The sequence below is a fragment of the Canis aureus genome, chromosome 24 (genome assembly GCF_053574225.1).
Source record: "Canis aureus isolate CA01 chromosome 24, VMU_Caureus_v.1.0, whole genome shotgun sequence".
Classification (NCBI taxonomy): domain Eukaryota; kingdom Metazoa; phylum Chordata; class Mammalia; order Carnivora; family Canidae; genus Canis; species Canis aureus.
The window spans coordinates 36,368,439-36,396,045 of NC_135634.1; the positions used below are offsets into that span (position 1 = coordinate 36,368,439).

At 45.0% G+C, this 27,607-nt stretch overlaps 1 protein-coding gene and 2 long non-coding RNA genes across 5 annotated transcripts; 2 read left to right on the forward strand and 1 right to left on the reverse strand.

The window, feature by feature from the left end:
* Positions 1-16,098: 16,098 nt before the first annotated feature.
* On the forward strand, positions 16,099-21,950 carry LOC144296077 (uncharacterized). Its single transcript, XR_013363198.1, has 3 exons — positions 16,099-16,218; positions 20,628-20,746; positions 21,248-21,950. It is a non-coding gene; the product is annotated as an uncharacterized LOC144296077 (long non-coding RNA).
* Positions 17,878-24,683, reverse strand: LOC144296079 (uncharacterized). The gene is made up of 3 exons (XR_013363200.1): positions 23,687-24,683; positions 23,176-23,250; positions 17,878-20,308 (listed from the first exon to the last, which is right to left on the reverse strand). It is a non-coding gene; the product is annotated as an uncharacterized LOC144296079 (long non-coding RNA).
* Positions 22,366-27,025, forward strand: DOK2 (docking protein 2). Of its 3 annotated transcripts, none has more exons than XM_077868934.1 (5): positions 22,366-22,728; positions 23,708-23,989; positions 24,222-24,309; positions 25,168-25,352; positions 25,871-27,025. In XM_077868934.1, the coding sequence occupies exons 1-5, from the start codon at positions 22,666-22,668 to the stop codon at positions 26,489-26,491; spliced, it is 1,239 nt and encodes a 412-aa protein (XP_077725060.1). In that variant the 5' UTR covers positions 22,366-22,665; the 3' UTR covers positions 26,492-27,025. The 3 variants fall into 3 exon arrangements, with proteins under 3 accessions (XP_077725060.1, XP_077725061.1, XP_077725062.1); XM_077868935.1 differs by having other exon boundaries at positions 25,171-25,352; XM_077868936.1 differs by having other exon boundaries at positions 22,670-22,833.
* The last annotated feature ends 582 nt before the right edge of the window (positions 27,026-27,607 follow it).

Here is a 27,607-nt window from a genome sequence, read left to right on the forward strand (position 1 = left end):
ATAGCAATATATCCAGAATAGAATGATTTAACAAAGGGACACTGAGTTTTCTTCGAGAAAACATTATGATTTTCTATGAATGGGAGAATAAATGTTCCCAGCTACTTGAAACTAAATAAGGTATATGCGCACACATACATATACTATACCAAAACACAACTTTAAATGTATATGCATATAATCAGTATACTCCTTAGGCATAACAAAGTATCTTGGGAAGAGTTTTTTTTTTTTTTTTTTTTTTGTAAAATTTTATTTATTTGAGAGGAGAGAAAGAGTGTGAGCATGTGCACATGAGCTGGGGGAGGGGCAGAGGGAGGAGAGGGAGAAGTAGACAGTAGACTTCCAGCCCCCTGCAGGGCACATTCCCAGGAACCCCAAGATCATGACCTGAGCCACCCAGGCACCCTGGGGAAAGGATATTCTATTCAAAAGAGAGTCTCCATCAAAAGACAATCATATCATCTCTTGTGACTAATTCCAACAGCTAAACTGAAAATAACATAGGAAGAAAAAAAAAATAACACAGATAATCATGATCTAATTTGTGATATACTTCCACCTTTTGCTATTACAACCTCTGCCCCTGCAACTAACAATTAGAATCAAGATACTACACCAAGTTTCACTCCTTGCTTTTTCCATTTGATTTGTGAAATGAGTATTTTAATAAATCACTTAAATCTCTGAAAAAAATCTAGTTTGAATGCCTGCATACCAACCCATCACATTCTAATGCTTCCTAATCCCTGTAGCTTTGTCTCCCTACTTGGTGTAATAAGCTTCATCCAGGATGGTCTCTTCCAGTTCTGAGAGGGGAGGTTTCCTCCCTCAGGGCCTTAAATATACCATATCTTTTTGTCTGGAACACTGTCTTCCTTCCCTTCATATCCCCACCCAATAAGAAAAATAAGAAATCAGTACACTCAAAAGATTTCAGTATACCTTTTTCTTCCTATCACTTATCACAATTGGTAAATTTGTATTTATTGGTACAATTTCTAGAATATCTATAAGGAAAGACCATACCTATTTTTGTTCTTTGCTTTATCTCTGGTATTTACCACAGTGTCTGACCCATAGAAGTAAAATAGATAAATAAACCATTTTCTAAACCTATTTTTGTCTAAACCTTTAGGCATGATTACTTGAACTTTTTCTTTAATTGTCCTAATTGTGTAACAAAATTAAGATTGTTAAGATTGTCATGATTGGAAAAGTTTAAATTCTTATATTATCTCTAAAAAACAATAATATAAAGCTAGTTATCCTACAAAAAGAGGATATATCAATTTTTTAAATTGTGTCATCACACTCTAAGATTCCTTCTAGCCTAAAAATTATGTGATTCTAATCCCATTTCATTAACTCACTAATGGTATCATTCTGATTACCACGGACATGTAATATAATTACTGCAGTCATAAATGAAACATTCTCAATATTCAGTTGTGTGTAAACCAAAACAGTACACCAGGTGGAGAAATGTTAACTGGCTTTAAAATGGTTTCTTAATACACCCACATAAATAAAATATAATATTAAACAGAAAGCAAACTACCCTTATACATCATTAAAATAGTTGTCTGTTTAAAAACAGGGGTCAGGACAATATTCCATTCTAAATAAACCTGTGCATGTGATTGCGGAACTAATGACTTAAAGGCTTGAATTAGAGGAATTTTCAAACTGCAGCCACATCATGGGTTAAACAACAGTAACAATAACAAACATCTTAAAATCCAGGAAAAGCAGTAAGACATTTCAACTGTTTTCTCAAACCTCAGAATGTGCTATATACACCTATAATCTCTTTAAATATTGTATTTATTTATTCATGAGACACACAAAGAGAGGCAGAGACACAGGCAGAGAGAAGCAGGCTCCCTGATGTGGGATCATGCCCTGAGCCGAAGGCAGACGTTCAACCAAGCCACACAGGCATCCCCACACTTATAATCTTGGCAGTAAAATACTACAGCATACCACAGGCCAAATAATACCTTCTCATCCTATAGAAATACGTTCTTGATTCTTTTTTTTTTTTTTTTTTTAATTTTTATTTATTTACTTATGATAGTCACAGAGAGAGAGAGAGGCAGAGACACAGGCAGAGGGAGAAGCAGGCTCCATGCACCGGGAGCCTGATATGGGATTCGATCCCGGGTCTCCAGGATCGCGCCCTGGGCCAAAGGCAGGCGCCAAACCGCTGCGCCACCCAGGGATCCCCGTTCTTGATTCTCTAAAAGAAAATCAATGTGTATATTAAGTACACATCACAGCCAACTTTCCTTGAATGTTCTCATTTCCTATGTTATTTCTTTATACCTGTATATGCTTGTATATCACAGGTATCAAGAATGAACAACGTGAAGTTTCTGAGCCTAGCTGAGATTTACTATTCTGAGATAGGAGAGCATCTCTTCTAATCTACTGAGACTTTTGGTCTAACTCTTGATGATAAACTTTTAAAAGTTTGCCAGTAAGAATGAAAGACTTCAGAAATAAAGGTGTAAAGAGGACAGGATTTTTATTGGCCTAAAAATTCAGAAGCTTCTCAGCTCTTTTTCCCAAGAGAAAATCCCAAACACTGTATATACTCCTTTAGAAGATTCAACAAAAACGGAGCTTAAGAAACTCAAAACAACTTATTAAAGGAAAAAAAGATAAAAGTAATCACAAATACTTAATCTTGGAACCCTGAACTTTGATTCAGAGAAGCAAAGAATTCAGAGTTTCATATTTACCCGACAAAAAAACGTAAAAAAGAAGTATTAAACTGGTTTTCTGGTTCTCTGGAATTCTAAATAATTTTTCCCTTAAGAGTTTTGTAAAATATAAATTTGCCTTTCAAGTCTACACTACTATATGATCTATGAAAAATGCTTTCCAGGAACTTATCAAGTCAGCATTATTTGGAGGACCAGGAAAGTTGCAAAACAGAAGATTTAGACGAATCTTCTAATAAAAGAAACAGTTTTTTTTTTTTTTTCTTAAAGAAGTTTTTCCTGGGTACCCCTCAAACACTAGTTATGATGGGGAGATAAAAACTCGTCTGTTGTCCAAAACTTAAAAACGGGATGTTGAGACACACTGGACCAAGGGCAGATTAAGTGGATTTAGTTTTAAATGCCTTAATAATAAAGAAACCTTTAATAGGTTTTGGTGGCTAAAATGCTCAGCTAGCTCAGAGCATGAGACTCTTAAGAGGTATTGGTGGTCAGAGTAGGTAACATCATCAGGTTTACTGAAACTCCTGCACTAAACGCGTGCCAGTTTCACTGCTGTTTGTCAAATTATTTTTACCCCTGCTGCTAACAGAATTTGAGGCTGTTTGAGAATACAAACTAGAATAAAACATCCGTTCACTCAAGTTTTGCAGTTTGCTGTAAACTAAGAAAATTGATAGATGTGTACTGTGAACAGCTAACATTTTAAATGTATTTACAACATCTGAAGGTAACTGAAATGGGCTTTTACTATGATTATGTGAGTTCTAACCCAAGTTGATAACAGGTAAACACTACTAGATATCTCCATTCAAATGTATCAAATGTACAACAGCACCTCAAAATCTGTATATTTGAAACTGACCTTACTACTTCTTCAACATCTTGTTCATTCACTGTCCCCTTACCTACTCAGAAATGTGGAAGCCTGACTGTCAAATCCCACCACGTGTAACCTCCATGATATCAATCTATTCCCCATCATCAAAGCTATAACCTTAATTCAAGTCCCAGGTACTTTTTGCATAGTTTATTTCCTACTTTGTCCACATCCAATCAGTTTTCTATACCATCATATAGTGATGCGATTATTCCATCACTTCTACTTAAAAACCTTTAACAACACATCTAAAGAACAAATTCCTTATTATGTTATAACAGGTTCTTCATGTTCTGGTTCCTTCCAATCATTAAAGTCTCATGTCCCACTTTGTTCCTCTTTTCTTTTCTTTTTTTTTTTTTAAAGATTTTATTTATTTATTCATGAGAGACAGACAGAGAGAGAGAGAGAGAGAGAGAGGCAGAAACACAGGCAGAGGGAGAAGCAGGCTCCATGCAGGGAGCCCGATGCAGGACTCCATCCTGGGACCCCAGGATCACGCCCTGGGCTGAAGGTGGTGCCAAACCGCTGAGCCACCCAGGCTGCCCTCCTCTTTATTTTCTATATAACAGCCATACTTAATTGCTTTCAATTTCCTGGAATGTTCCATGAACATATACAGCTTTCCTTTTTTTTTTTTAATTTATTCAGGGGCAGAGAGAGAGAGAGAGAGAAAGAGGCAGAGAGGCAGAGACACAGGCAGAGGGAGAAGCAGGCTCCATGCAGGAAGCCCGATGTGGGACTGGATCCTGGGTCTCCAGGATCACACCCCAGGCTGCAGGCGGCGCTAAACCGCTGCGCCACCGGGGCTGCCCATATACAGCTTTCCTTATGGTATTATCTCTCTGCTTGGTATGCTTTTATTGACCTAGAGAACACTACATCTTTTTGTTTTTATTTTTCATGTCTTTTCAGATCTGGCTCAAGCACTCACCACTTTAAGAAAACTTTCCTGGCTCGGGGTGCTTGGGTGGCAGAGCTGGTTAAGCATTGGACTCTTGGTTTCAGATCAGGTGGTGAGATTGAGCCCGTGTCAGGCTCTGTGCTCTGTGCAGAGTCTGCTGGAGATTCTCTCTCCCTCTCCCCTCCCACTTGTGCACTCTCTCTCTCTCTAAGTAAATAAATCTAAAAAAAAGAAAGAAAGAAAGAAAGAAAGAAAGAAAGAAAGAAAGAAAGAAAGAAAGAAAGAAAAGAAAAGAAAAGAAAAGAAAAGAAAAGAAAAGAAAAGAAAAGAAAAGAAAAGAAAGAAAAGAAAAAAGAAAGAAAACTTTCCTGGCTCTCTAAGGGAAGACTGACATGAGTATCTCATTATGTTCTATGCATACATGTGTCATATCATCTATATCATTTTACTTCCCTTACTGGCATACATTTCTAGCTATCATGGTCCTTGAGGGCAGATGTTGCACCTTATTCACCTTTATATATCCACACAACACACAATAAAAAAAATATCAGCCAAATTGAAGTACTGTTTACAAATATGCCTATTTTAGTTGTCATTTCGCCTATCTTACCAATTCACCAAGAGGATGATACTCTTCTAATAACAACATTCTGTCACATAGCAAATAGGGGACACATTTAGAGTACATATGAGACACATCAGGTCATTCAAGAATGTGACAAGAACTATGTTTGAAACCAAAAATGACAAGAGTTGTTTAAAAATGTATCTTTCTGGAAGCCTCTAAAATATCCTTTGTTACATATTTCCTTATATCTAAATATAAGAACAATAGAACATATGCCACTTTCTCAGTGTGAGCTGGTACATTTAGATTTTTACTTCAGCAAAACATACATTTCTAAGATAGATCATATTGACATGACCAATCACAAAACTCATAAACATCTCTGTTAACAGCAAGATAATTCATCAAGTATAATAATTACATAATTTTCTTCTTTTTGCCAAAGAAGAGGATGATCATTTAGTAATATATTTACTGACTTCCATTTTACTATTCATAATCAGTTTGCCTGCCCCCAAGAGCAGAATCACACAAAAATTTTCAGTGATGTGAAGGAAAGCCTTTAAATTCCATCTTAAAATAGGCTACCTTGCCCATTTTAACTCAAAATATTTATTTTTACAGATTTATTTATTTATTTGAAAGTTAGAGAGGGAATGCCTATGTGGGAGGGAGGGGCAGAGGAGAGTTTTAAGCAGATTCTGATACCTGAGCCGAAACCAAGAGTCAGAAAGAAACCTAACCCACTGCACCATTCAGGACACCCTCTGAATTATTTTCAAAGCTAATGCTATCATTTTGAAAACTTTTAAGGTCAATGATATTTTTAAATGAGTAGCTGAAAGAAACCAGAATTGCTAGTATTTCAAGGCTTAGCACCTTGAATAAAATGACTTCATGGTTTAATACCTTCCTCAATATTCTTCACTGTTATTTGTAAAACGGTTTCAAAATACACGGGATTTTAGGTTTGTTTTTGCCAAGTGCTCTGGATGTTTTTTTGTTAAAGTCCTTAAAACACTACTTCCTATCAATAAAGTTCTGAATTTCTTTTATGTGTTGACTTTTCACTTAGAATAGAACATATCCTAGGCTCATGATATAAACAGTAAGTAGTCTTAAATACCTTAAAATAGGCATTTGCATTCGCATATCTAGGAGAATGAGTAGCTTACTTTTATATGCATCAAGGAAAGTAATTCTATAATCTGTGTTCTACTTCTGCTTCCATTCCCTTTGGTTTAGTTGGCAAGTTTTTCTTATTCTAGAGTAACACTGTCCAACAGAAGTTTCTGTGATAAAAGAAATATTTTACCTGCACTGTGCTATATGGTAGTCACTAGCCACATGAGGCTAGTAAGTAACGGAAATGTGGTCACTGTGAATGGAGGACTAAATTTTTAAATTAAATTTAAATAGCAACATGTGGCTATCAGTTACCATTTTGGCCAGTAGAGATCTCAGAATGCTATGGTCAATAAAAAAGTATAGCCTGATCTCCTCCTATCATACTGTGCTTGGGTTAAAACCACACTAAGCTACCCCCTACCCAAAAGTCTACAAACCTTTTTGGTAAAGTGCCAGATTGTAGTTTAGGCTTTGTGGGCCAGTAAGCCAAAAGGTCTCTGTCACAACTATTCAATTCTGCCACTACAGCATAAAAGTAGCCACAGCCAATTTGTTAAGGAACTTGTATGGCTATATCCCAATGAAACTTTTATTCAAGAATACTGAAATTTGAATTTCAAATAATTATCATGTGCCATGAAATATTACTCTTAGACTTTTTTCTTAGTTATCAGGTCATACAAAAACAGGCTGTGACCAAACCACCAGCCCGGTCTGCAAACCTCTAAAATACATGAAAAGTCAGTGAGGACATGAAGAGATACTCTACTTCCTTAGTAATAGAGGAAATGCTAGCTAAAATCATAATAAGAGCCCACTAGAATGGCAATATCAAAGGTTGGTGAAGATATCTAACACTTGGAATTCTTATACACTGCAGGTGAGAAAGTAAAATGGTACAGTCACTTAAGGAAATTGACAGTTTCTTTGAAAAGTTATATATTCTGGGTGGCTCAGTTGGTTAAGGGTCTTTGATACTGAGCCTTGTGTTGGGCTTCATGCTGAGTGTAGAGCCTGCTTGATTCTCTTCTCTCCCCGTCTCTCCCTCCCCTCAAAAAAGTAAAAATACAAATAAATAAATGGTTAAATGTACCAGAAGACCCAGCCATTCTTTTCCTAGGTACTCAAGAAAAATGGAAATTTTAGTCTACACAAAGACTAGCATGTGAATATTTATAGCCCTTTTATTCAGAGTGATTTAAAACTGGAAACAACCCAAATATCCCTCCAAGGTGTGAATAGATATATACAATGTGATACATTCACATTCATACAAAGGAATACTGCTCAGCAATAAAAGGTGGCCAGCTACTGATTCTACCCAATCATTGGAATGAATCTCAAAATCACATGCCAGTAAAAGAAGTAAAAAAGCCAAAAAATACAAAGTAAGTCTATTGCATAAAATTCCCAGAAATGCAAACTAATTTATGGTAACAGCAGATCAGAGTTGTCTGGCAGAGTTAGGAGGAAATGTTTTGTACTTTGATCATGGTGAAGGAGTCACAGGTATGTGTTTGTTAAATTGTACACCTTAAAAGGATGCAATTTACTGTGCACATAACTTAAAGGAAAATCTGATTCCACTGGCATCAGATTTACACATAACAATCTTTACGAATTGATATATTTATTTAAAAAAATAAATGCTACTTAATTTTGAGGAGATGAGTAAGCAGGGGATAGATGCAAAGTTAGTTTGAAGTCTTATACTATCAGTTCTTAAGAGAAATGTGTTCCTGGTACCTTGAGGGCACCCAAATCAAAGAGCTTTGAGGAAAGGTTTTAGAAATTCTGTGAACCTAACGTTTTTCCTGTTTACAACATTCTGATCTCCCAGATTGTAACAGGAATTTTAAGTCAGACTAGAATGCAGAATTCCATCTTTTACATTACAATAGGTTTTCACTTGTAACACCTTTGGGATAGATAATAAGTATACCCTGTTACTCAGGTTTAGTTGGTTTAAAAACATTTCATTATAGGTCTTTTGAAAGCTTGATGAAACATGCTTACCATGGAACAAGTTTATCAGTTCAAAATATTAATAAAGAAAACAAGGTCTCATTTTCCATAAAGTTTTATCTATTCTTTTGAATTCTTGGGTATTCTTCAGACTTTTTTGACAAGACCCTACAGGGATTCCTCAGATGGGTCAATGATAAATTGATGATTAAAACAAACAAACAAAAAAACCATCTACTAACACAAAACAATACGCTAAATAATTTGTGGCTATACCATGGGCAAAATTTGGATTGGGGGATCCCTGGGTGGCGCAGCGGTTTGGCGCCTGCCTTTGGCTCAGCGCGCGATCCTGGAGACCCGGGATCGAATCCCACGTCGGGCTCCCGGTGCATGGGGCCTGCTTCTCCCTCTGCCTGTGTCTCTGCCTCTCTCCCTCTCTCTCTCTCTCTCTCTCTGTGACTATCATAAATAAATTAAAAAAAAAATTTAAAAAAAAAATTTGGATTGGGCAAAATTTTTCAGCCAAATACAGATATGTGAAACATGTATCTGGCTTCCCAGATTCTTTTCAGAGAAAACTGTATGTTATGGCTTCCTATAGTTAAATTAATTTCACACTTGACTTTAGATAATGTCCTTTTGGAATAGTGAAATAAATCATCAAAATTCAGGAGTCAGTGGAGGTGAATGAGGTTAAGAACCCAAACCCTGAAATGACTTTTGCCTTTTGAAATGATACATACTTTCAAAACTGCAAAGAATTCTAAAGAGAATTGAAAAACATACTTTTAAAAACCCTGCTTTTCCTTTTCTGGCTTTAAACACAATCCTTTTAACTGTACAAGTGACTCAAGCTTTCGGGCAAATGACTAGCATACCTCAATTTGGAGACTACACACTTCAAGTGTCATAACCTACCACAGAGTACCAAGGAGATCAGTATTTGTGTCCAACATAAGTTCATACACTTAAACATTAAAAGGCCACTACGGCTATATGATCACAACTTCCTGAAGTAGCCCAAGGATTTTTCATTAATCTGTTTTCAGAGGTATGTATAATAAAGCATTCTAATTGTTTTTCATCTGACTAATCTTTCTCTAAGAGAGGTTTAAATTCAGGGACTTTTTTTTTTTTTTTTTAAAGTAGGGTCCACATTGGATCTCAGTGCGGGGCTTAAACTCACAGACCCGAGATCAAGAGTCAGATGCTTAAACAACTGAGTCACCCAGGCACCTATATCCAGGGACTTTTAAGTGAGAATAAATTTTTAGTCTACTAGCATCAATATCTAATAATGTCAATTTCTTGTCCCAAAATAAATGTCTTTCACTGCTTACTGTCCCGAGGAAAGCATATTTAGGAAAGATGAAGGGACGCCTGGGTGGCTCAGTGGTTGAGCATCTGCCCTCGGCTCAGGTCATGATCCTGGAGTCCTGGGATTGAGATCCACGTCAGGCTCTTTGCATGGAGCCTGCTTCTCCCTCTGCCTGTGTCTCTGCCTCTGTGTCTCTCATGAATAAATAAAATCTTTAAAAAACTAAATAAAAAATAAGAGAGATGAAATGGAGATACTAGTATGAGCATAAATATTTTAGGGAAATTCACCATACCATAAGTATGAATTAGGAACAGGGTGGTTTATTTGGGAGAAAATGATAAGGATAACAACTGGAAATTTCAGCCAGAATGTTGGAAGTATAAGAGACTTAACAGATTACCTAATCCAGGCTCAAAGACGCTAGAGGAGTTACCCAATTAAATGGCATAAAAGGACTTAGCAGGATGGCTGGCTAACAGATGCTCAAGAAATGTTGGCATCTCCCTTTTCCCTACCCCAACCAAGATCCCATACCAGTTAAGTTTGACAATAAGTACCATCACAATCATCACTTAAAGCTTCCAACAGTTCTCCAGTCTTCCAGAGACACTAGGTCCTTTCATCTGCCTATATCAAGGAAAATTCCATTACTATAATCTCTATAATACCTACCTTATAGAGTTGCTGTGAGCATTAAATGAGACCATGTAAAGTGGCAAGCAGCTGAAAGTCCAATAAATGCTAGCATAAAGTTTCCATTTCTGCCTTCTCTCAAAGACATCCTTTCCATTTATGGTAGTAAGAACATGAGTGTCTATGCCTTTGTGTGAGTGCGCATGAAGGTTTACGAAGGGGTGAAGGGCCAGGGATGCAAATATGACATACTTTAGGACCCAGTTTTTGACAATTCTCCTCCTTTCCCCATGATTTTGACCCTGCTTCCCCTAAGTCTCATTCCTTTGAGAATTCTCTGCTATAGTGAGTCACTATAAATGTGAGGCATGAGCTCAGATGCACTGGAATAGAGGGAAAAAGGAATGGAAGTAATAGCCCCATCATTCAGAGACATGTTGAGAAAACCATGGTCTCATTACAAATTCACAACTCAAAAACCTGGGCTTGTTATCTCCCCAATTAAAATTCAAGGCCCCTGAAAATAAGACATCACATCTTGTACTTCCTTCCATGTGTCTATATAGCATTAAGAACAGTACATCAGCAGATGCTTAATAGTCTCTATTAATCAGTCTCGAGAATTCAATATTTAAAAATTCAATCTGCATGTAACTCTCCAGGAACACATACTGTAACCCTGAACTACCCTATCACATAGGCCAAAAGAGAAATACTTACAAATTAGTTTCTCAAAAAAATGCAGTGAGCATTTTCATCTAAAAGAAATGTTACCGGGAGGCCTGGGTGGCTCAGCAGTTAAGCGCCTGCCTTTAGCTCAGGGTGTGATCCTGGAGTCCCGGGATCAAGTCCCACATCAGGCTCCCTGTATGGAGCCTGCTTCTCCCTCTGCCTGTGTCTCTGCCTCTCTCTCCCTCTCTGTGTCTCTCATGAATAAATAAATAAAATCTTAAAAAAAAAAAAAGAAATGTTATCTTTACATATTAGTTCTAAGGTTCATGAATGGCCTGAAACTGGAGGCAGATTTTTGTGGAGGTATGCTTTTCCTCCCTGGAGAGCACACAGATTCCATCACATTCTAAAAATGCACACACACAAAAAAATGCAAAAAACTCCCAACTCCCCCCAAAAGCTGAAGAATTACTGTTCTATACTGTTTTCCCTGGCTTTGAAGGTCAAGTTCTTATAGATAGGCCTTACTCAGCTTGACTTCTAAAAGTATATTTAAAAATCAAATGACAGAAAAAAAAAAAAATCAAATGACAGGATAGCAGTTACCCTTAAGAGGAAGGATGTATGGGTAGTTACTGAGGGGGGCATCAGAGGGATTTTTGAGGCACTGATTATATTATGGATTTGGATGCTGGCTACAGAAGTGTTAGCTATGTGAAAACTCATCAAGCTGAACACACGATTTTTTTTTTTTTTTTTACCTCTCTGAAGGTGTATTTCACTAAGAGGTTAAAAACAAAACAAAACAGTAACCAAGACTGGTCATTTATACAAAGCACACATCATGACATAATGTAAAAAACAAGTACTTAAAAAAAATTCTGTACTAGGAAAGGCCCCTGTGAAACCACCAATGAGGCCCAGTGGCCCCTCAGTCCAGCAGCCTGCAAGGAACTAAGTGGGGCACGCTCACCATCCTCACTCGAGCCCTGATACTGACTGTAGCCCTGGTTGACAGCCTGACTGCAAATGAAAGACCCTGTACTAGAATGGTCTAGGTAAGCCACTTCTTGATTCCTGACTCTGAGAAAATCTGTGGGATAATACATATTTGGTGTTTAAAAAAAAAAAAAGATGATGCAATGTCTAAACACTACCTTCCTTATATATGTTGAAGTGAGCAATGCAGCCTCAGTAGTTGTACCTACTGAGACATTAGTTTAAATTGGCAATATTTCCTTCTTGAAAGGCTGTGGTATAATACTGCTTTCCAAATCTAACCAAGAAGCGTGCCTGAGTGGCTCAGTCAGTTAAGTGTCTGCCTTCAGCTCCAGCTCTAATCTCAGGGTCCTGGGATCTAGCCCCAAGTCTGGCTCCCTGTTCATTGGGGAGTCTGCTTCTCCCTTCCCTTCTGCGCCTCCCCATCACTCTTTCTCTCTCTCTCTCAAATAAATAAAATCTTTAAAAAAACAAAAACAAAAACCCAACCAAGAAAAAAGAAAATATAGCTGGTGGTTATGAATACCAATTTCTGCATCAAATGGAATTTAGTTTCTCTATAAGATGCAGAACAGGGATCTTCTCAATGCTTCTTTTTCCTACCTTCATCTAAATTAGAAATTCTACTACAATACAATGTTTTATGTTTTACTGCATAAGTGTTTGAATGATATCACATCCATACCTCAATTTTTCTGAAGGCTTTTCTCACAAGATGAAATATACTAAAGCCAGTTATCAAGTAAATATCTGTTCTTCTAAAATGTGGACATATCACTTATATAAATCCAGAGGAAGGAGATGGGGTGAATTAAGGGAATATAGCTTTTTCAGTATCATCCAACACAAATGTAGTATGTTATGAAATCAATATATTAGTTCCTGTATGTGTACTTTTGAAGCCTGCCCAAAGAGAGCAGCAGAATTTGACATTTCAGCAGTCTGGCTCCTGTGTCTTTCTCAGCTCTGAATTCTCTACAGAGCACAGAACAGCAAAGGGCCTCATATACATTAAGCATTATGATATCACCGAAAAAAAGCTGCAAAAGTTACCAAGTTTTTTTCCATTTAAAATTTTCAAAAGCTGTACAGAACTCCCTTCTCAAAATGGACTACCCACAGCTCCAATCATTTCCTTACATATTTTTAAAAGCTGAAACAACTATCAATTTTGCCATAATCAGGCTAAACTTTTGCACTCTTCAATTTTAACCTGCCAGTTGTAAAGATTCTTCTATGTGACTCCCTAAAGTTACATCAGTGGTCAGTATTTAATTACCACACCTTAAATTTAAAATAAAATAAGGCTATATGAAAACAGTATCTTCTGTTATTAGTCATAATGCAGAGCCCAATAAATTATACTTAAAGGATTCTGTGTAACGCCCAGCATAACAACATAATAAATCTAACAAAGCCCCAGGACCGGGATGGGACGCCTGGGTGGCTCAGCAGTTGGGCGTCTGCCTTTGGCTCAGGGCGTGATCCCGGGGATCCCGGATCGAGTCCCACATCAGCCTCCCTGCATGGAGCCTGCTTCTCCCTCTGCCTGTGCCTGTGCCTCTCTGTGTGTCTCTCATGAATAAATAAATAAAATCTTAAGAAAAAAACAAAACAAAACACCCAGGACCATCTTTCATTTATATTATAATTACTATACATTTAATATACTTAAAAACTAAGTAATGTATATATTATATATAATATGCGCTCTCCTTTTCCTTCAAGATCCTGAACACCAGCTAGCACTATTTAAGCTAATGCCTGATTCTTCTTAATATTTTTCATTACCACTGTACACTAAGAATTGTCTTCTCTTTGCAGTAACTAGCCAGTAACTGAAGATACTGAATCCTAACTTCATCTAACTTTAGATTAAAAAAATAATAATAAATAAATAAATAAATAAATAATAAATAGAAGGGGAGCAACTGAAGATAAATACAAATGAATCTGATTTTTTTTTTTAAGTTCATGCTGCTCTGTAATCACTGCCTGCCTGGTGGGTGTTAGATAAGGTCATCTAAGAACAAGAGACCCATCACTGTTGAGATGCTTACAGTCACTCTTCTAAAGAGGTTTGACTATGACAACAATAGAGCTGAAAGACAGATCAATTATAATTTTCCCATTACTAATGTCTTGTAACACTTAAGTCATCCATAAAACACGTATCAGAAAAGATGCTCAGGACTTCAGCCTGAGAATCACATGACACTCGCTTAGTGTCAGTTAAAAAAAAAAAAAAGCGCACAACAACAAAAAAAATCAATAACAAAACTGCTCACCCTGGTGGTTCAGAAAAGTACTAGACACAAAATGACTCAACTATTTAGTAGTACATATGAAACTTTCAAATAATCACTGTTTTGAATCTGTGACAGACTCCTTTTTAAACTTCATGTTCCAGTAATGTTATGAGAAAAGTACCACCCCTCAAAGTACTTCAGATGGGTCTTTCGTCCTTCTATTTACTCATCCCATATTGGGGAGAGAGCATCATCTTGGGAAGGTTTTTCTGCTACAATGAAATACCAGGGTAAAATCTGTGAGTTTCCAATACTAACCACTAATTTATTGACCTAACAAAGAAAAGCAACATGCCCCATTCTAGCTAAAGAGAAAAAAATTCCCTCACAAGCTAATTTTCTTGCAATAAAGACCAATTCAAACAACACACTACGCAGTTCTTAAAGGTGAAATAAAACACTGGCTGGCTTATTCCTTTGTCTTAAAAAGTTAATAAATTTTTAACTTTGGTAGATTATTATTCTTGGGTAGGTGGGAGGAAAATATCACCTTATTAAACATACGGTAGACCATGCTTTGAGCAAAAAATGCTATGAAGATTGCTTTGATGCAGCTTCACTTTCCTCTTGTGAGAGTTCCTTTTGGGCTCAAGATGTGGAAGAGAAAGCATTTAGAGTTACTCCTTACAGGAGACAGAACAGGTGTATATACATAAAAGTAAACTGACTTTCTTTGCTTTCCAAAGCATCATTCGGGAAGGCTAACCCTTCGAATCACGTTTCAGAATGCTCATGGACACTATTTTTTTCCCCCCAACAGATAACACCAGATCCAGAGTCAAAATGCCTTTGGTCCACTCAGCTTCATCTCACATAAATCATTTTGTGCTTTGATTTGCCTCTAAAAAGAGAAATAGGTCTTACCTACCTACTCTTCTAGGATGGGAGAATTTTTTTTTTTTTTTTTTAAATCACATAAGATCCTTCGTGTTTCTTAGAAATGGCTGGTATAAAACTCAAGGTGCTACACTATACTATTATTACCTTGTATCGTTTTACTGCTATTTCTGAATCAGGCCATGATACTGGCTTTAAAACACAAATCTCGGGGCACTTGGGGTGGCTCAGTCGGTTGAGCATCTGTCTGCCTTTGGCTCCAGTGGTGTTCCTGGGGGTCCTGCTTCTCCCTCTGCCTATGTCTCTGCATGTCTCATGAATAAATAAACGAAATCTTAAAGAAAAACAAAAACTTAAAACACAAATTTTGTGGTCTTCTATCTTCGGTTACATTTTTTTTTTTTTTTTAATAATTCTGTCCTGATAACTTACCCCTCATACTCCAAAGATCTACTCCACTGATCCCTGGGCCTGAAAACTAGTGCCTCCTCTCCCAATTAAACAACTGATAGCCACTCTAGCTTCTTGTTCTTGAGAGAAATGGTACTGTACAGCGTGCAAAATAAGGTGACGCTTCTCATCCTCTCTGCACTTCCCACAACACAAAATCTGTGCAGTTACCTAGAAAAAAAATCTGAAGAATTCTGACAACACGTTTGTATCAATAACTGTCATTAAAAAAAAAAACATATCTATCTATCTATCTATCATCTATCTATCTATCTATCTATCTATCTATCTCAATCACGTCTAGAGCACAGAGAAGAAAACAACTTTACGGAGTTTGCAAGAAAATAACCTGGCAGTCCTTGAGCTACGACCAGGTTTGGTGCGGGCTGTCCCTTCCTAGGGCCTGTGCCATGTCTTTGAAGAAAAGTGGCTTGGGCCCAAGGCACGGCTAGGGCAGGTCCTGAGCCCCAGGGAGCCCCTCGTGGAGACCCTCCACGGCAACGTGTGCACCCAACACCGAATCGCTCATTCCAGACACACCCCCCTCCACCCCGCGTTTCAGAGGAGGTGTGGGCACTCAACTCCTTCACTGTGGATAGGGGGACAGGAGGGAGGGCGGGCCCAGGCCCGAGCACCCATTTTGGAGGACTGGGGAGCTCGGCCCCGAGGGCTGTGCGATCGGGAGTGTGGGAGTGAAGGGCGCATCCGCGGAGGGGGTGGGGGGAGGCGGCCAGGTGGGGGCGGGGGTCGTCTCCCGTATTCGGGGCCGTGAAGAGGCCGGCGGCGGGAACTACTCGGGAGAGCGAGGTTCCCCAGGGTGAGCGTTCCCTCCTGGTATTCGCCGGGAGCTGGCGAGGGTCACGGGGCAGGCCCCTCGGGGCAGAGCCGGCGAGGGGGTCTCCCTCCCCCCCCCGTCTCGGGGGGTAGGAGGACTCGCGGAAGGCCTCCTTCCAGCGGGGGGACAGTGCCCGATAAGCCGTGTAAGCGGTGCGCGCCGGGGCACGGATTCCCGCAGCTCCGGCCCGCGCGAGAGGCGTGGGACCCGGTGGGAGGGGATGGAGGAGGCCCCCCGGCCCGGGAGGCGGGAAAGGCCCGGGGGCTCCGGGACGGGCGGCGGCTCCGGAGCCCCGAGCGGTGGCGGCGCGGGCCTGGCGAGCCCCGAGCCGGCTCGAGCCCTCTGGGCCGCGGGCGCCCCCCACTCCCCCACTCTCCGCGGCCGCCGCCTCCCCCCCGCGGCTCCTCTCACCTGCACATGATCCGCCATTTTGCTCCATTCATGCTCCTCTCCGGCCCCCCCTCCCCCCCAGCGCGCACCTCGGCCGGGGCCGCTGCCGCCGCCGCCGCCGTCGCCGCTGCGCCTGCGCGCTGGGGGCTCGTCGCGCTACGCTCGCGGCGTAGCGCTGCTCGGCTGCGCAGGCCCCGGCGGCCGCGGCCGCGGTTGGAGAATGCGCAGCGCCGCTGGGACGGCGTAAAGGCGCGGGCAACGTCAGCGGCCCGGAGACGCGGGGGGTGGGAAGAGGGAGCGGGCCGGGGGAGCGCGAGGGAGGGGAGCCGGGGGAACAAAGCTTTGTTTACATGGTTTTTAAAGGGGCCGCGCCGGCTGCGGCGGGCGGGCGGGCGGGCGCTGGAGCGGGACTTGGGGCTACCTGCCGCGGGCCGGCTTGGCGGCGGCTCCGGGAGAGGGGCCGGGACCTGTCCCCGCCCGGATCCAGCACCTGGGGGACGCCTCTCTTCCCGAGTGTCCTTCCGACCTGCCCCCGGATGCCCCCCTCCGCACCCCAACCGTGCAGATGCTGTCCCATCACACCCCGACGGTCTTCGCTGCGCCCTCCGCCCGTGTGCCCCCCCACCCCACCCCACACTTCGGATGTCTGCATTATTATTTACTTTCCAATGAATTTCCAATTCGACGTCGACCGAATTTATGTTTGTCTTTCTAGTTTTCTGCTCCAGGGGATCAGGGCCATTGCCCTCGGATCCTGCGTTTTACCAGCAACCCGGATAGTGATCTCCCCTCTTTTCACCTCTGTCCTTTTTCTCCTCCAGAAACGTTCATGCTAATTGCCGCCAAATAGTGGTGACAATGGAAACACGCAGAAGGCACAGTTGCAATGTTCGCAAGTAGATTGTTATCTTAACCAGCCCTCTAGGCTGCCTCCTGAGAGGGGTCAGATGCTGGGAAGAGGTGGTGGCGGTGGCGGTAGGGTGAGATAAAGGGTGTTTAGGACCCCTGGGCTCAGTCTGACTGGGAGGGCCAACCTCCTGGGTCAGATCAGGTCAGTCTCTTTCCCGCTGAGGCCGATTCCAATCTTTTCCGCTAGGAATTATCAGTGTTAGATAATGCTGGTTTCTGTGTTCCATTGGATTTCACTCTTGCTTCCAGTCAAGGCCCCCAGATTAAATCTTCTCTGGATTCTGAGACTGTTGGTCGTTTGAAGTTTATACCGACTGTGGGCTACCACCTGCAATGGAAATGAAGGTGGTAGTGAATCACTTCCTGTTGTGGACAGAGAGGCCTGGTGCTCAGCATTCATTTCAACCTGGGTCCTCCTAGTGCAATCGTTCTGATTTGCAGAGGTAGGACGCCTAAAAACTACATTACCCAGACTTCCTTGCAGCTAGGGTTCCCAATGCAAGATCGCCTCTGCCAATTAGATTCACTGAGGGAAGATTTTTGGAGGCAGAAGTGAGGCAGAAGCTTTTGACTGTTGCTTCTGGCAAGCCTAACCCCTGGGATGTTGTGTTGTGTTGTGCTGTGTTTTGTTTTCCTAGTGTCCAATCATAAGCTCCCTGATTGTATTGAGTGGGAATGGTGAGTCAGGGGCTTCCCGACCTTGGCATTGCAGCTGCAGTGGTATATTCTTGGAGTCACAATTGCAGTGGCAGTCTTCCAATTCCTTAGTTGCCTGATTGGGTGGGAGTAACAGCTGTCTGTGGTCTAGGCCCCCATTTACTCCCCAACCAATCCAGCTCCTCGCCCTTGGTACTCTATCCTCTCTTCATCAGTAAATGGTACCACTCTTTACCTAGTTGCTCAGCTAAAAACCCAGGCATTACCTTGATTCCTAGCATCTCAACAGTCCTTCACATCCAATCCACTTGCAAGTCCCATTTAATTTAAATTTAATACATACCCAAATCCGGCCGCTTCTCTTCATTTCTACTGCTAACACCCTGGTCCAAGCTACGTCACATTTTTCTTGAGGTCTGGTAATAGATTCCTAAGTAGTTTCCCTGCTTCCTGCCTTGCCCTGTGATAATCTGTTTTCCATACAGCTGCAGAACATTATTTTAAAATCATAAATTAGATCATTACACCCTTGCATAAAAATCCTTAAGTGGCCTTCTGTTGCATTTAAAATACATTCCCAATCTTTGGTGTGGCCCGAGAAGCCATGTAATCTTACCTTATCTCTTGCTAACAATGCTCTGTTCGTTCTGGCTTTCTTGCAGCTCCTCACATTTACAGTGATTCTTTCTCAGGGTCTTTGCATTTGGTGTCGCTTCTGCCTGGCATGGTTTTCCAGATCGTTAAGTAGCTAGTTCCCTGCTGTCATTGACTTCTTAGTGCTGTTGTTATCTCCTCAGTGGCTTTTCTCACCATTCTATGAGAGTTGTCCTCTGACCCCATCCCTGTCATACTTATAGCATTGTTCACTGTCCAGAGCTATTTACTTGCATACTCGTTTCATTGTCAGGGTCTCCAATTAGAAAGGAACCACCTTCTGTCTTGTTTATGCCTTGTACCTCGTACGCCTGTACAGAGTAGGTGCTCAATAAATATTTTTTAAAAAAGATTTTACTTATTTATTCATGAGAGACAGAGAGAGAGAGAGAGAGAGAGGCAGAATGAGAAGCCGGCTCCTCGAAGGGAGCCGATGTGGGACTCGATCCCGGGCTCAACTGCTGAGCCACCCAGGCATCCCTTGATAAATAATTTCTGAGTTAATTAACTTATTTATGTCTCTGTCTCATTCTATGGTGTGTGTGGGTTCATATGAGAACATAAAACATTTGAAGTGTTGTGTCAATGTGAAGTAACATAATTATTATATTGTATTATAAGCCTTTCTTCTCAGAGAGTTTCCAGCATGGGGTCTCCCCTTCCTAGTACTGGGAGAAGTGAAAATACTTATTGGAGAAAGGGTGAGACTAAGAAGAAAACTTAGACTGGTGTTGTGCTCCCTCCTCTACAGTCGGAACCACTGGGTTGAGGGGAAGCAGAGGAGGATCTTTTATGACCCCAGGTCATGTATCTCTTTCCTAAGTTCTCCATCCTCCCCAGGCCCATGCGAGCTACATGCCCATTGTATATCTTCTTTCCTGTTGTGTGCCCAGCCCTAGCACTGGGGTAACTGTCCCACCTGTCCGTCACTTAGGGCGGTCACCTAATGTCTAAGCCTGCCCAAGGAACCAGACACAGTCTCTGCTCCTTTCTTTTTTGCCCCCAAAGACAAGCTCATAAATCCTTTTGTGTTAAGGATTTAGTTGCTAATCAGTGGTGAGAATAATAACAAAAAGTTGCAGAACTCTTAGAGCTGTGTTCTCTGACCTGCATGGTTCCTAACTCCTGTTGAGAGAAACCAGTGTAAATGAAAGGATCCCCTGGCTTATATTGAAGCACAGATGAGGCGTGGTGTGTCCTTTCCTTTCCAATAAAAGCAAAGAGAAACCAAAGAGCACTCCAGAACCCACTTGTGCCTCGGTATAAATCACTGGGACTCTTTCCTTTAGAATGCTTTCTCTTCCCATCATTGGTGCTTGGGTAACCTAAAGCGCCTCTAATTTTCTGCCCTTCTGCTCTGTCTTGGAGCTATGTCTCCTGGGTCTCTCTACTCACAGGGTTCGCCTGTGGCCAGACAGAAGGTACTGGAGTTAGAACTTCCACTGCAGGGATCCCACAAGTCCTGCCAAGGAAAGTGGGAGGCTTTTAATGTGTGTCACTTATAATACATTCATGCTGTTCCATCTGCAGACAACAGCCAAAGAGTTTTCCTTTCCAGAGGCAAGGGGTGGCATGTGGTTGGTTGTGGGGCCCAGGCATTCAGGTGTAAAAAGCTATAAAGTAATCTAGTAAGCTTGGGTGCCCCCCTGTGGTTCTGAGTGGAATGTGTCCGATTTGCCTTAGGGAAAGGCGATCAGAGTCGTAGGGGCTTCTGTTTTCCTCCTTTCAGCATCTCTGGTCTCACTCCAGATCTGCCGTAACAGAATCTGCACTTTTTACAGGATCTACACATTAGTGTTGGAAAGGCACTGCTCTGGCAACCTCCAGGATGACTCTAAAAGCTCTCTTCTTCTCACTCCATAAGAAGATGCTGATGGCTAAAAGACCAAATGGCTCCCAGGTAACATTGCCTCTCCTTAGAGACTAGAGAGACAGAGTAGACCTTGCCCCATGTCCATACTCCTGACCACTTCCTAAAGAGCTTTTCTCACACCAGCATCCTTGGTTTTCCCTTGATCTCTGGATCAACCTGTTCAAATGCAGGCAGCAGGGCTGAGTGCTGTGAGCTCTACATGACTCAGCCCTCTCCTCCCAGAGCTCATAACATTCATCTTTTAAAGCTGTTTTGGTAAAGCACACGGCATATACAGCAGATGGCCTGAGCAGTGCACTGCTCTGCTCTCCTTCCCAAGGCAAACAAACCCCCGTGGTAGAGGAAATGGCCCGATTATATAAGCACCCATTATGGGGTTACCCCAAGAGTGCTTGTCTAATTCTCTGGTTCCCCAACATTTCTACACCATGCCTCCATCAGATTGTTCTCTAAACCATCTGTCTCTAAGTTCACTATTCTCTGGGGACCTTCAATTTTCCCCAAAGCAATGTATCTTCTTGCATCTAGGAGTCTGGATTGCATTTAGGGGCCAGCATTAAAAAGACCATTGAATTAAAAATCAGGAACCCTGGTTCTTCCTCCTGTCCCTACCAGCCCTGTGACCTCAGAACAGTCACAAATAGGTGGGTTCATACTTGCATTCCCTTCTTCCAGGGATAGGTAGTATGGCTGGTAAGGTTGTGAGCCTGGAAGCTCTAGTAACTAAGGAATACTTTTGTTTTGGCAACTATGAAGTCTTTAAATTTTTTTTTTTTTTTTTTTAGTATAAAAGAGTGCTATTGCAACCTAAAAAGATAATGTCCAGGTGAAACTCTAGTGCCTTTATAATGCTCACAAAGACTGGAAGAACCTTCTGGTTCACCTTCTGGTGAACTTCAACTCTCTGGATGTGCTCCAAGAAATAGCATGTTTCAGTGTGGGGATGTTTCTAGAATCCCAAAGAATTGATTGTTGTGTGTGTGCAGTTGTCTGGAGCAGGGAGTGCTCCCTTCAGAGTGAAACAGGGTTGCAGCTGTGTGTGAAAGTGATGAGCTTCTGTCTGATGTGTCATTTATGCTGTGTGTGTGTGTGTTTGTGTGTGGCTTAGCTCTTACTGAGCTGAGAGACCTAGGTTCTGGTTTGAGTGGCCTTCAACATGTCCCTCTGGTCTTCTGGAGCCTCAGTCTACCATTTTTATTTATTTATTTATTTTTAAAGATTTGTTTATTTATTTTAGAGAGAGAGGATGCCAGAAGGAAGATAGGCAATGGAAGAGGGAGAGAGTCCCAAGCAGGCTCCCGCTGAGTGTGCGGCCAGATGACTGATCACAGGGCTCCATCTCAAGACCTTGAGATCATGACTTGAGCTGAAATCAAGAGTGGGACCCTTCACTGATGGAGCCACCCAGGTGCCCCCAGTCCGTTCATTTTTACATTTGGGACTTAGGCTGGTTGATTTTTAAGTTCCCTTCCTGTGTCATGCTGAGCATGCAGCTGGAGTGTGAGGATATTTTGCTATTGGTTTTACTGTTAAATTTCGTCCTGGGTCTCCTTGTTGCTATAGGTCAGCCCTTCCTCGTTCATTCCTCGTTCCTCGGTCAGCCCTTCCTTGGCCAGCTTCTGCACCTGTGCTGTTGTTAGGTGAAAAACTGAAAATTGGCTTTTCGGAAATTATCTTACTCAATGAAAATGCAGGAAGCTTGTGCATGAAATTCATTCGTCAAACACACACACACACACACACACACACACACAAACAAACCACACAGAGCAAGAAACCACAGGGCCTATCGGTTTGTCGTCATCGAGCAGACAAGAGCAGAACAGTGCGAAAAGTCTAGGCTGAGAGGAAATGCACTTGAGAGAAGGGGGAACACGGCAGGGAGGAGAGAAAGAGGGCGGGAGTAGGAGAGAGCTGTAGGGCTGGGGTGCCGGCATGGTGGGAGGATGGAAGAAGTGGCAGTGAAACAGGGCTTCCTGTACCTTCTACAGCAGCAGACTTTTGGAAAGGTAAGGGCGAGACTGTGCTGGAACTGGGCGGAAGGCCTGGGGGGCTGCTAGAAGTTCCTGGGGAGGAGGAGGAGCCCCTGAATGTTTCAAAACCCTCATGGGAAGGTGAGCACTGTGCCCCCCACCACGTTCCACCCAGGGCCCAATCTTCGGAGGGGTCTTTCCTTAGCAGCCGCTCGCTTCCCCAACCAGGCCCCAAAGTGTGTGCTTTGCAGACGGCTGTTGGGCCAGTGGGAAGGGTGTAAAGGAGGTTCTGTGACTTCATTTCTTGCCTCTTTGGCTCTCTGGTAACTTCTCAAGGGGGTGCTTGGGAAGGGAAGGGAAAGAGCAGCGGGGGAGATAATTTGGGATTGCAGTAGAGGTTCCCGTGTCCCTTTCTTGCTCCAATGGGGTGAGTTTGGCCGGTGGTAAGCTGGAGCTAGGGTCTCTGTGGCCAGCTTCCTTTACCTTCCTTGGTTGAGGAAGTCCTCTTTCCCTCAGCTGAGCCACGCCAGGGCTTCTCTGTCTCTCTCATGACCCAACCTGCCAAGGGATGAAGTAGGAAGGTTCAAGAGGGTGGGCTGAAGTTCCTGGCCTGGGGCTTCCTGTAGGACCTCGCGCAGAGCGAGGGTGGCCCTGGTACCACCCTCTCAATCCTCCTCTGGGCTTCAGGGACTCACAGGCTTTTTGCCCCTCGACGTGGACCTGGGCTGGGCCTGCCTTGCATTCTGCCTCTGGGGTGCTCACTATTGTGCCCTCCTGCCTTCTGCACTCTACCTGCCGTCCCTGCCTCTTCCTTGGTTGTGGGGGCTTTCTAGTCGCTAAGGTCCCTGTTATTCTCTCTGACTGCCTTGGCTCTCCTGTGACCTTTGCCACTCTCCTCGTCCGAGTGCCACCCCGCGGCCTCCCCCGTGGTTCCTCCTCTTCCCCCTTCGGTCACCGCCTGTCCATTTCTGGGTGGCTCCCTCTGGGCACCCACCTGCCACGCATCTGGATTCAGAAATGGCGCCGTTTCGGGGCTACGCTGTATGGAGAGTCAGACTGCGCCTTGGCCCGGCTGGAGCTCCAGGAGGCCTCGGAGAAGCCGCGGCGGGGAGAGGCCGCCAGGAAGGTGATCCGCCTCAGTGACTGCCTACGCGTGACCGAGGCCGGCGGGGAGGCCAGCAGCCCCCGGGACACCAGCGCCTTCTTCCTGGAGACCAAGGAGCGTCCGTACCTGCTGGCGGCCCCTGCTGCGGAGCGCAGCGACTGGGTCCAGGCCATCTGCCTCTTGGCCTTCTCCGTGAGCGCCCCCCGGGGGGGCGGGGAGGAGGGGGCATGGCATTGGGGGGCAGTCTGTGCTTGCAGACGGGTGTGATAAGAGCCGAGGTCAGGGTGCTGGGGGCAGTTGCTGGGGGCGGGGGGAGCCCCAGTGCAGAATGCAGAGACAGCAGGCTGAGTGCGCGGGAGGGAGGCCTGGGCTGGCCGTGGGCTTGGCATCGGAGGCGGTCTTGAGACCCTGGCCTCTTCCTCAGGGCCAGAGGAAGGAGCTGCCGGGGCCAGCGGGGAAGGGCAGCCGGCCCCGCATGGAGGAAAATGAACTGTACAGCAGCACGACCGCAGGTGAGGGGCTGCCTCCTCTCGGGGGGCCGTGCCGGGAGGGGCTGTGGGCCTCAGCCGCGGCTGACTCTTCCTGCCCTGTGGTTGCCCCCAGCCCTGGCCAGCCCCCTTATCAGCCTCTCTGCATCGCTTCCGGGAGGCCGAGCTGGGGGAGCCTGGCCTGCCCCGAGTGTCGAGTGTCAGGCCTTCAGCCGTGGTTCAGGCCCTGTCCCCTGGGCCCCGCTGCGGGGAGAGGGCGAGGCTGGGGGTGGGGGGTCGGGGTCAGCAGAGGAGCGCCTAGTGAACCCTCTGGCCTTCTCTGTCTGAGAATGGTTTTATTTCTGGGGGTTTAAGGTGTCCTGTGGCAAGGGAGCTTTCTGCTGATGAGACAGTCCCGGTTTGTGATGTCTCGCCCGCCGGGCTGGGTGTGTGTGGGGGAGCAGGTGGGCGGGGGTGACATTCCAGCTCCGCCTCACAGAGGGCACTGGAGGGCATCGGCGGCGGGTGGGTAGGCTGAGAGCAGGGGTGCTGGGACGGCCACACCTGCAGCTGTGACAGGACTTGGGAGGTGGCTGGGTGGGGACAGGAGATTAGATGGAGGGGACGAAGCTGTGGCTCTGGCAAGGGGCAGGAAGGATGTGGGCACGATGTCGGGGTGCATGTGGCTAGGGCATGATGCCGCTAGGGTAGGGGGTAGAGGGATCTGGCGTTTGGGGAGTGTGACCTGTCCTAGGGCAGCTCAGCCCCAGGCTGTGGGGTCACGGGCACATGGCTAACGCTTTTCCTGGAGGCCTCTGGCACCCTCATCTAGAGCAGGGCAGAGTCGAGGCAGGCCAGCTGTTTCCCATTTACCACCTTCTCCCCCTCCCCCACCCTTAACAGTAGCCCCCCGCAAGGAGTTTGCCGTGACCATGAGACCCACAGAAGCCAGTGAGAGGTGCCGGCTCCGGGGATCCTATACCCTCCGGGCTGGAGAGAATGCCCTGGAGCTGTGGAGTGGCCCTGAGCGGGGCACCCAGCTCTACGAGTGGCCCTACAGGTTCCTGAGGCGCTTTGGGCGGGACAAGGTGAGCAGGGGCCGCCGCAGGGCAGGCTGAAGGAGAGAAGAGCTGTGAGGAAGAGCTGGTCAGGGAGAGGGCGAAGGGGCCCTCAAAAGAGGAGAGAATGGGATGAGGAAGGAAAGACAGGGATAAAAGTCAGCAGAAGGCTAAGCGCCAGGGGAAGGAGAGAGAAGGTGTGGGGTGGAGGTGTGGGGGGGAGGGGTCAGGAATAGGGGGGGCATCAGGGATACTGAGGGGGTGGGAGGGGGTAGAGGGACAGGAGAACAGCAAGAGGTGGACAGGCCAGAGGCGTAAATGGTGGCTGGTATTACTGAGGTTGACTAGGTACCAAGCTCTGTGCTTGGATGGATGGAGGGAGAAGGAAGGGTGAGGGCTTTGCTTGTTGAGGAAAGAGCCCAGAAGGAGGAGAAGCAGTTCCTGTGGAGGGAAGTCGGAAGTGACAGGTTTGCGGTTGGGGGCTGGGTCCAGCAGAAGTGACCCCACCCTGTGGCCTGGCTAATCATCTCCCTCTCCCAACCACCCAGGTCACCTTTTCCTTCGAGGCGGGCCGGCGCTGCGTCTCTGGAGAGGGCAACTTTGAGTTTGAAACCCGGCAAGGCAACGAGATCTTCTTGGCCCTGGAAGAAGCCATTTCTGCCCAGAAGAACAGTGCCCCTCCCGGGCCCCAAAGCCAGCCGGCCACAGCCCCTCCGGTGCTGCCCCGGCCAGAAAGCCCCTACTCCCGGCCCCACGACTCACTGCCACCTCTGTCACCCTCCACTCCAGTGTCCACCGCCCAGCCACGGGGCCCAGAGGGGGAATATGCAGTGCCCTTTGATGCCGTGGCCCGCAACCTGGGGAAGAGCTTGCGGGGCATCCTGGCGGTCCCTCCCCAGCCCCCGGCGGACCCTCTGTATGACAGCATCGAGGAGCACCCACCCCCACGACCTGACCACATATACGATGAGCCTGAGGGATTGGCTGCCCTGTCCCTGTATGACAGCCCACAGGAGCCCCAGGGTGAGGCCTGGAGGAGACAGGCCGCAGCTGACAGGGACCCCAGCGGCAGCCAGCACGTCTACTCAGCAGGGCAGGACTTCTCTGCCTCTGGCTGGCCGCAGGGAACTGAATATGACAATGTCATACTTAAGAAAGGCCCAAAGTGATGCCTAAAGTGGAGGAGGTATGGATCTTATCAGATGTGGGTGCTGAAGCCTGTGGGGGCTGAAGCCTGCCTGTCCCCACTGGGGTGGGGTCAGAGGCCTATGAGAAGGAGCAAGGAGCGTGATGGAGGCACCAGGCCTCCCTTCTAGTTTCTGCTGGTTACTCCTCCTGGCTGCTGCATTCCAGGAACTTCCCTCTGTTCCTTCCGGAACCCTGGGCTTGGCCTGCCGTAGTCTGGTCTGAGGACTTGTCCCTCCCAGGGCCTGCCGTATGAGTCATCATCCTAACACAGGAAGAGTGCCTAAAAGAGACACACCCTCCTCCTACCCCTTTCTACTTCCTCTTCTTTCCCCAGCCTAAAGGAACCTTGGCATTTAGGGCAGAGGACAGAAGAATGTCAGCAGATTGCCCTGGTTCCTTGGCTTATGCACGCCTCCTGCCTCCTGGGGACAACCCTGGCTCCAGGCACCCAGGAGGATGACTGTAACTTTCTGGAGGTTTTGGATTTCTCTGTGGCATTAAACATTTCTGGAATATTTATGTGTGGCATCAGTGCTGTGGGGTGGGGATGGGGATGAATGCTTCAATTGGCCACCATGGATACCTCCTGTCCCAGCAGCAAGATCTTCTCTGGGCCTAGGCTGGGTCCCAAGCATTTGTCCACAGAGTGGGAGGTCTCTGAAAGTCAGGGCACCTTGGGAAAGACATTTAAGCTTTTCTAACCTTTTGCTAGCTTGGGGTCAATCCCAGGAAAATAGTGGGGAAGCAGGGTGTGTGTGTGAAGAACTGTACTGGAGGACGGGAAAGAGTTGGCACTTCCTGAGCCTCTTATGGACTAGAAGTGGGTCTAGACCTGTGTGGCCTTGGATCGATCCATTGCCTTCCTAAGACTTGCCTTCTTTGTCCACTGTGTAGGCTCTAAGATCCCTTCCTGCTTTGTAATTCCCCATCTGTCCTCAGTACCCCATGTCCCTCTGCCCTGTACCCTCCCCTCTCATTAAAACCTGCATTCAGTTGGTGTCAATATCATGCCACGTGATGTCTACACACTTCTGCTATCAGCCAATTCAGCCGGTGTCATGGAGCACTGCCAGGCTCTTGACTACCCTGGCTTCAAG

Coding starts and splice junctions, on each gene's coding strand:
- DOK2 (XM_077868934.1), top strand. CDS start 22,666: ATGGAAGAAGTGGCAGTGAAACAGGGCTTCCTGTACCTTCTACAGCAG. Junction 24,310..25,167: donor GTACAGCAGCACGACCGCAG/GTGAGGGGCTGC, acceptor CACCCTTAACAG/TAGCCCCCCGCAAGGAGTTT. Junction 25,353..25,870: donor GGCGCTTTGGGCGGGACAAG/GTGAGCAGGGGC, acceptor CCAACCACCCAG/GTCACCTTTTCCTTCGAGGC.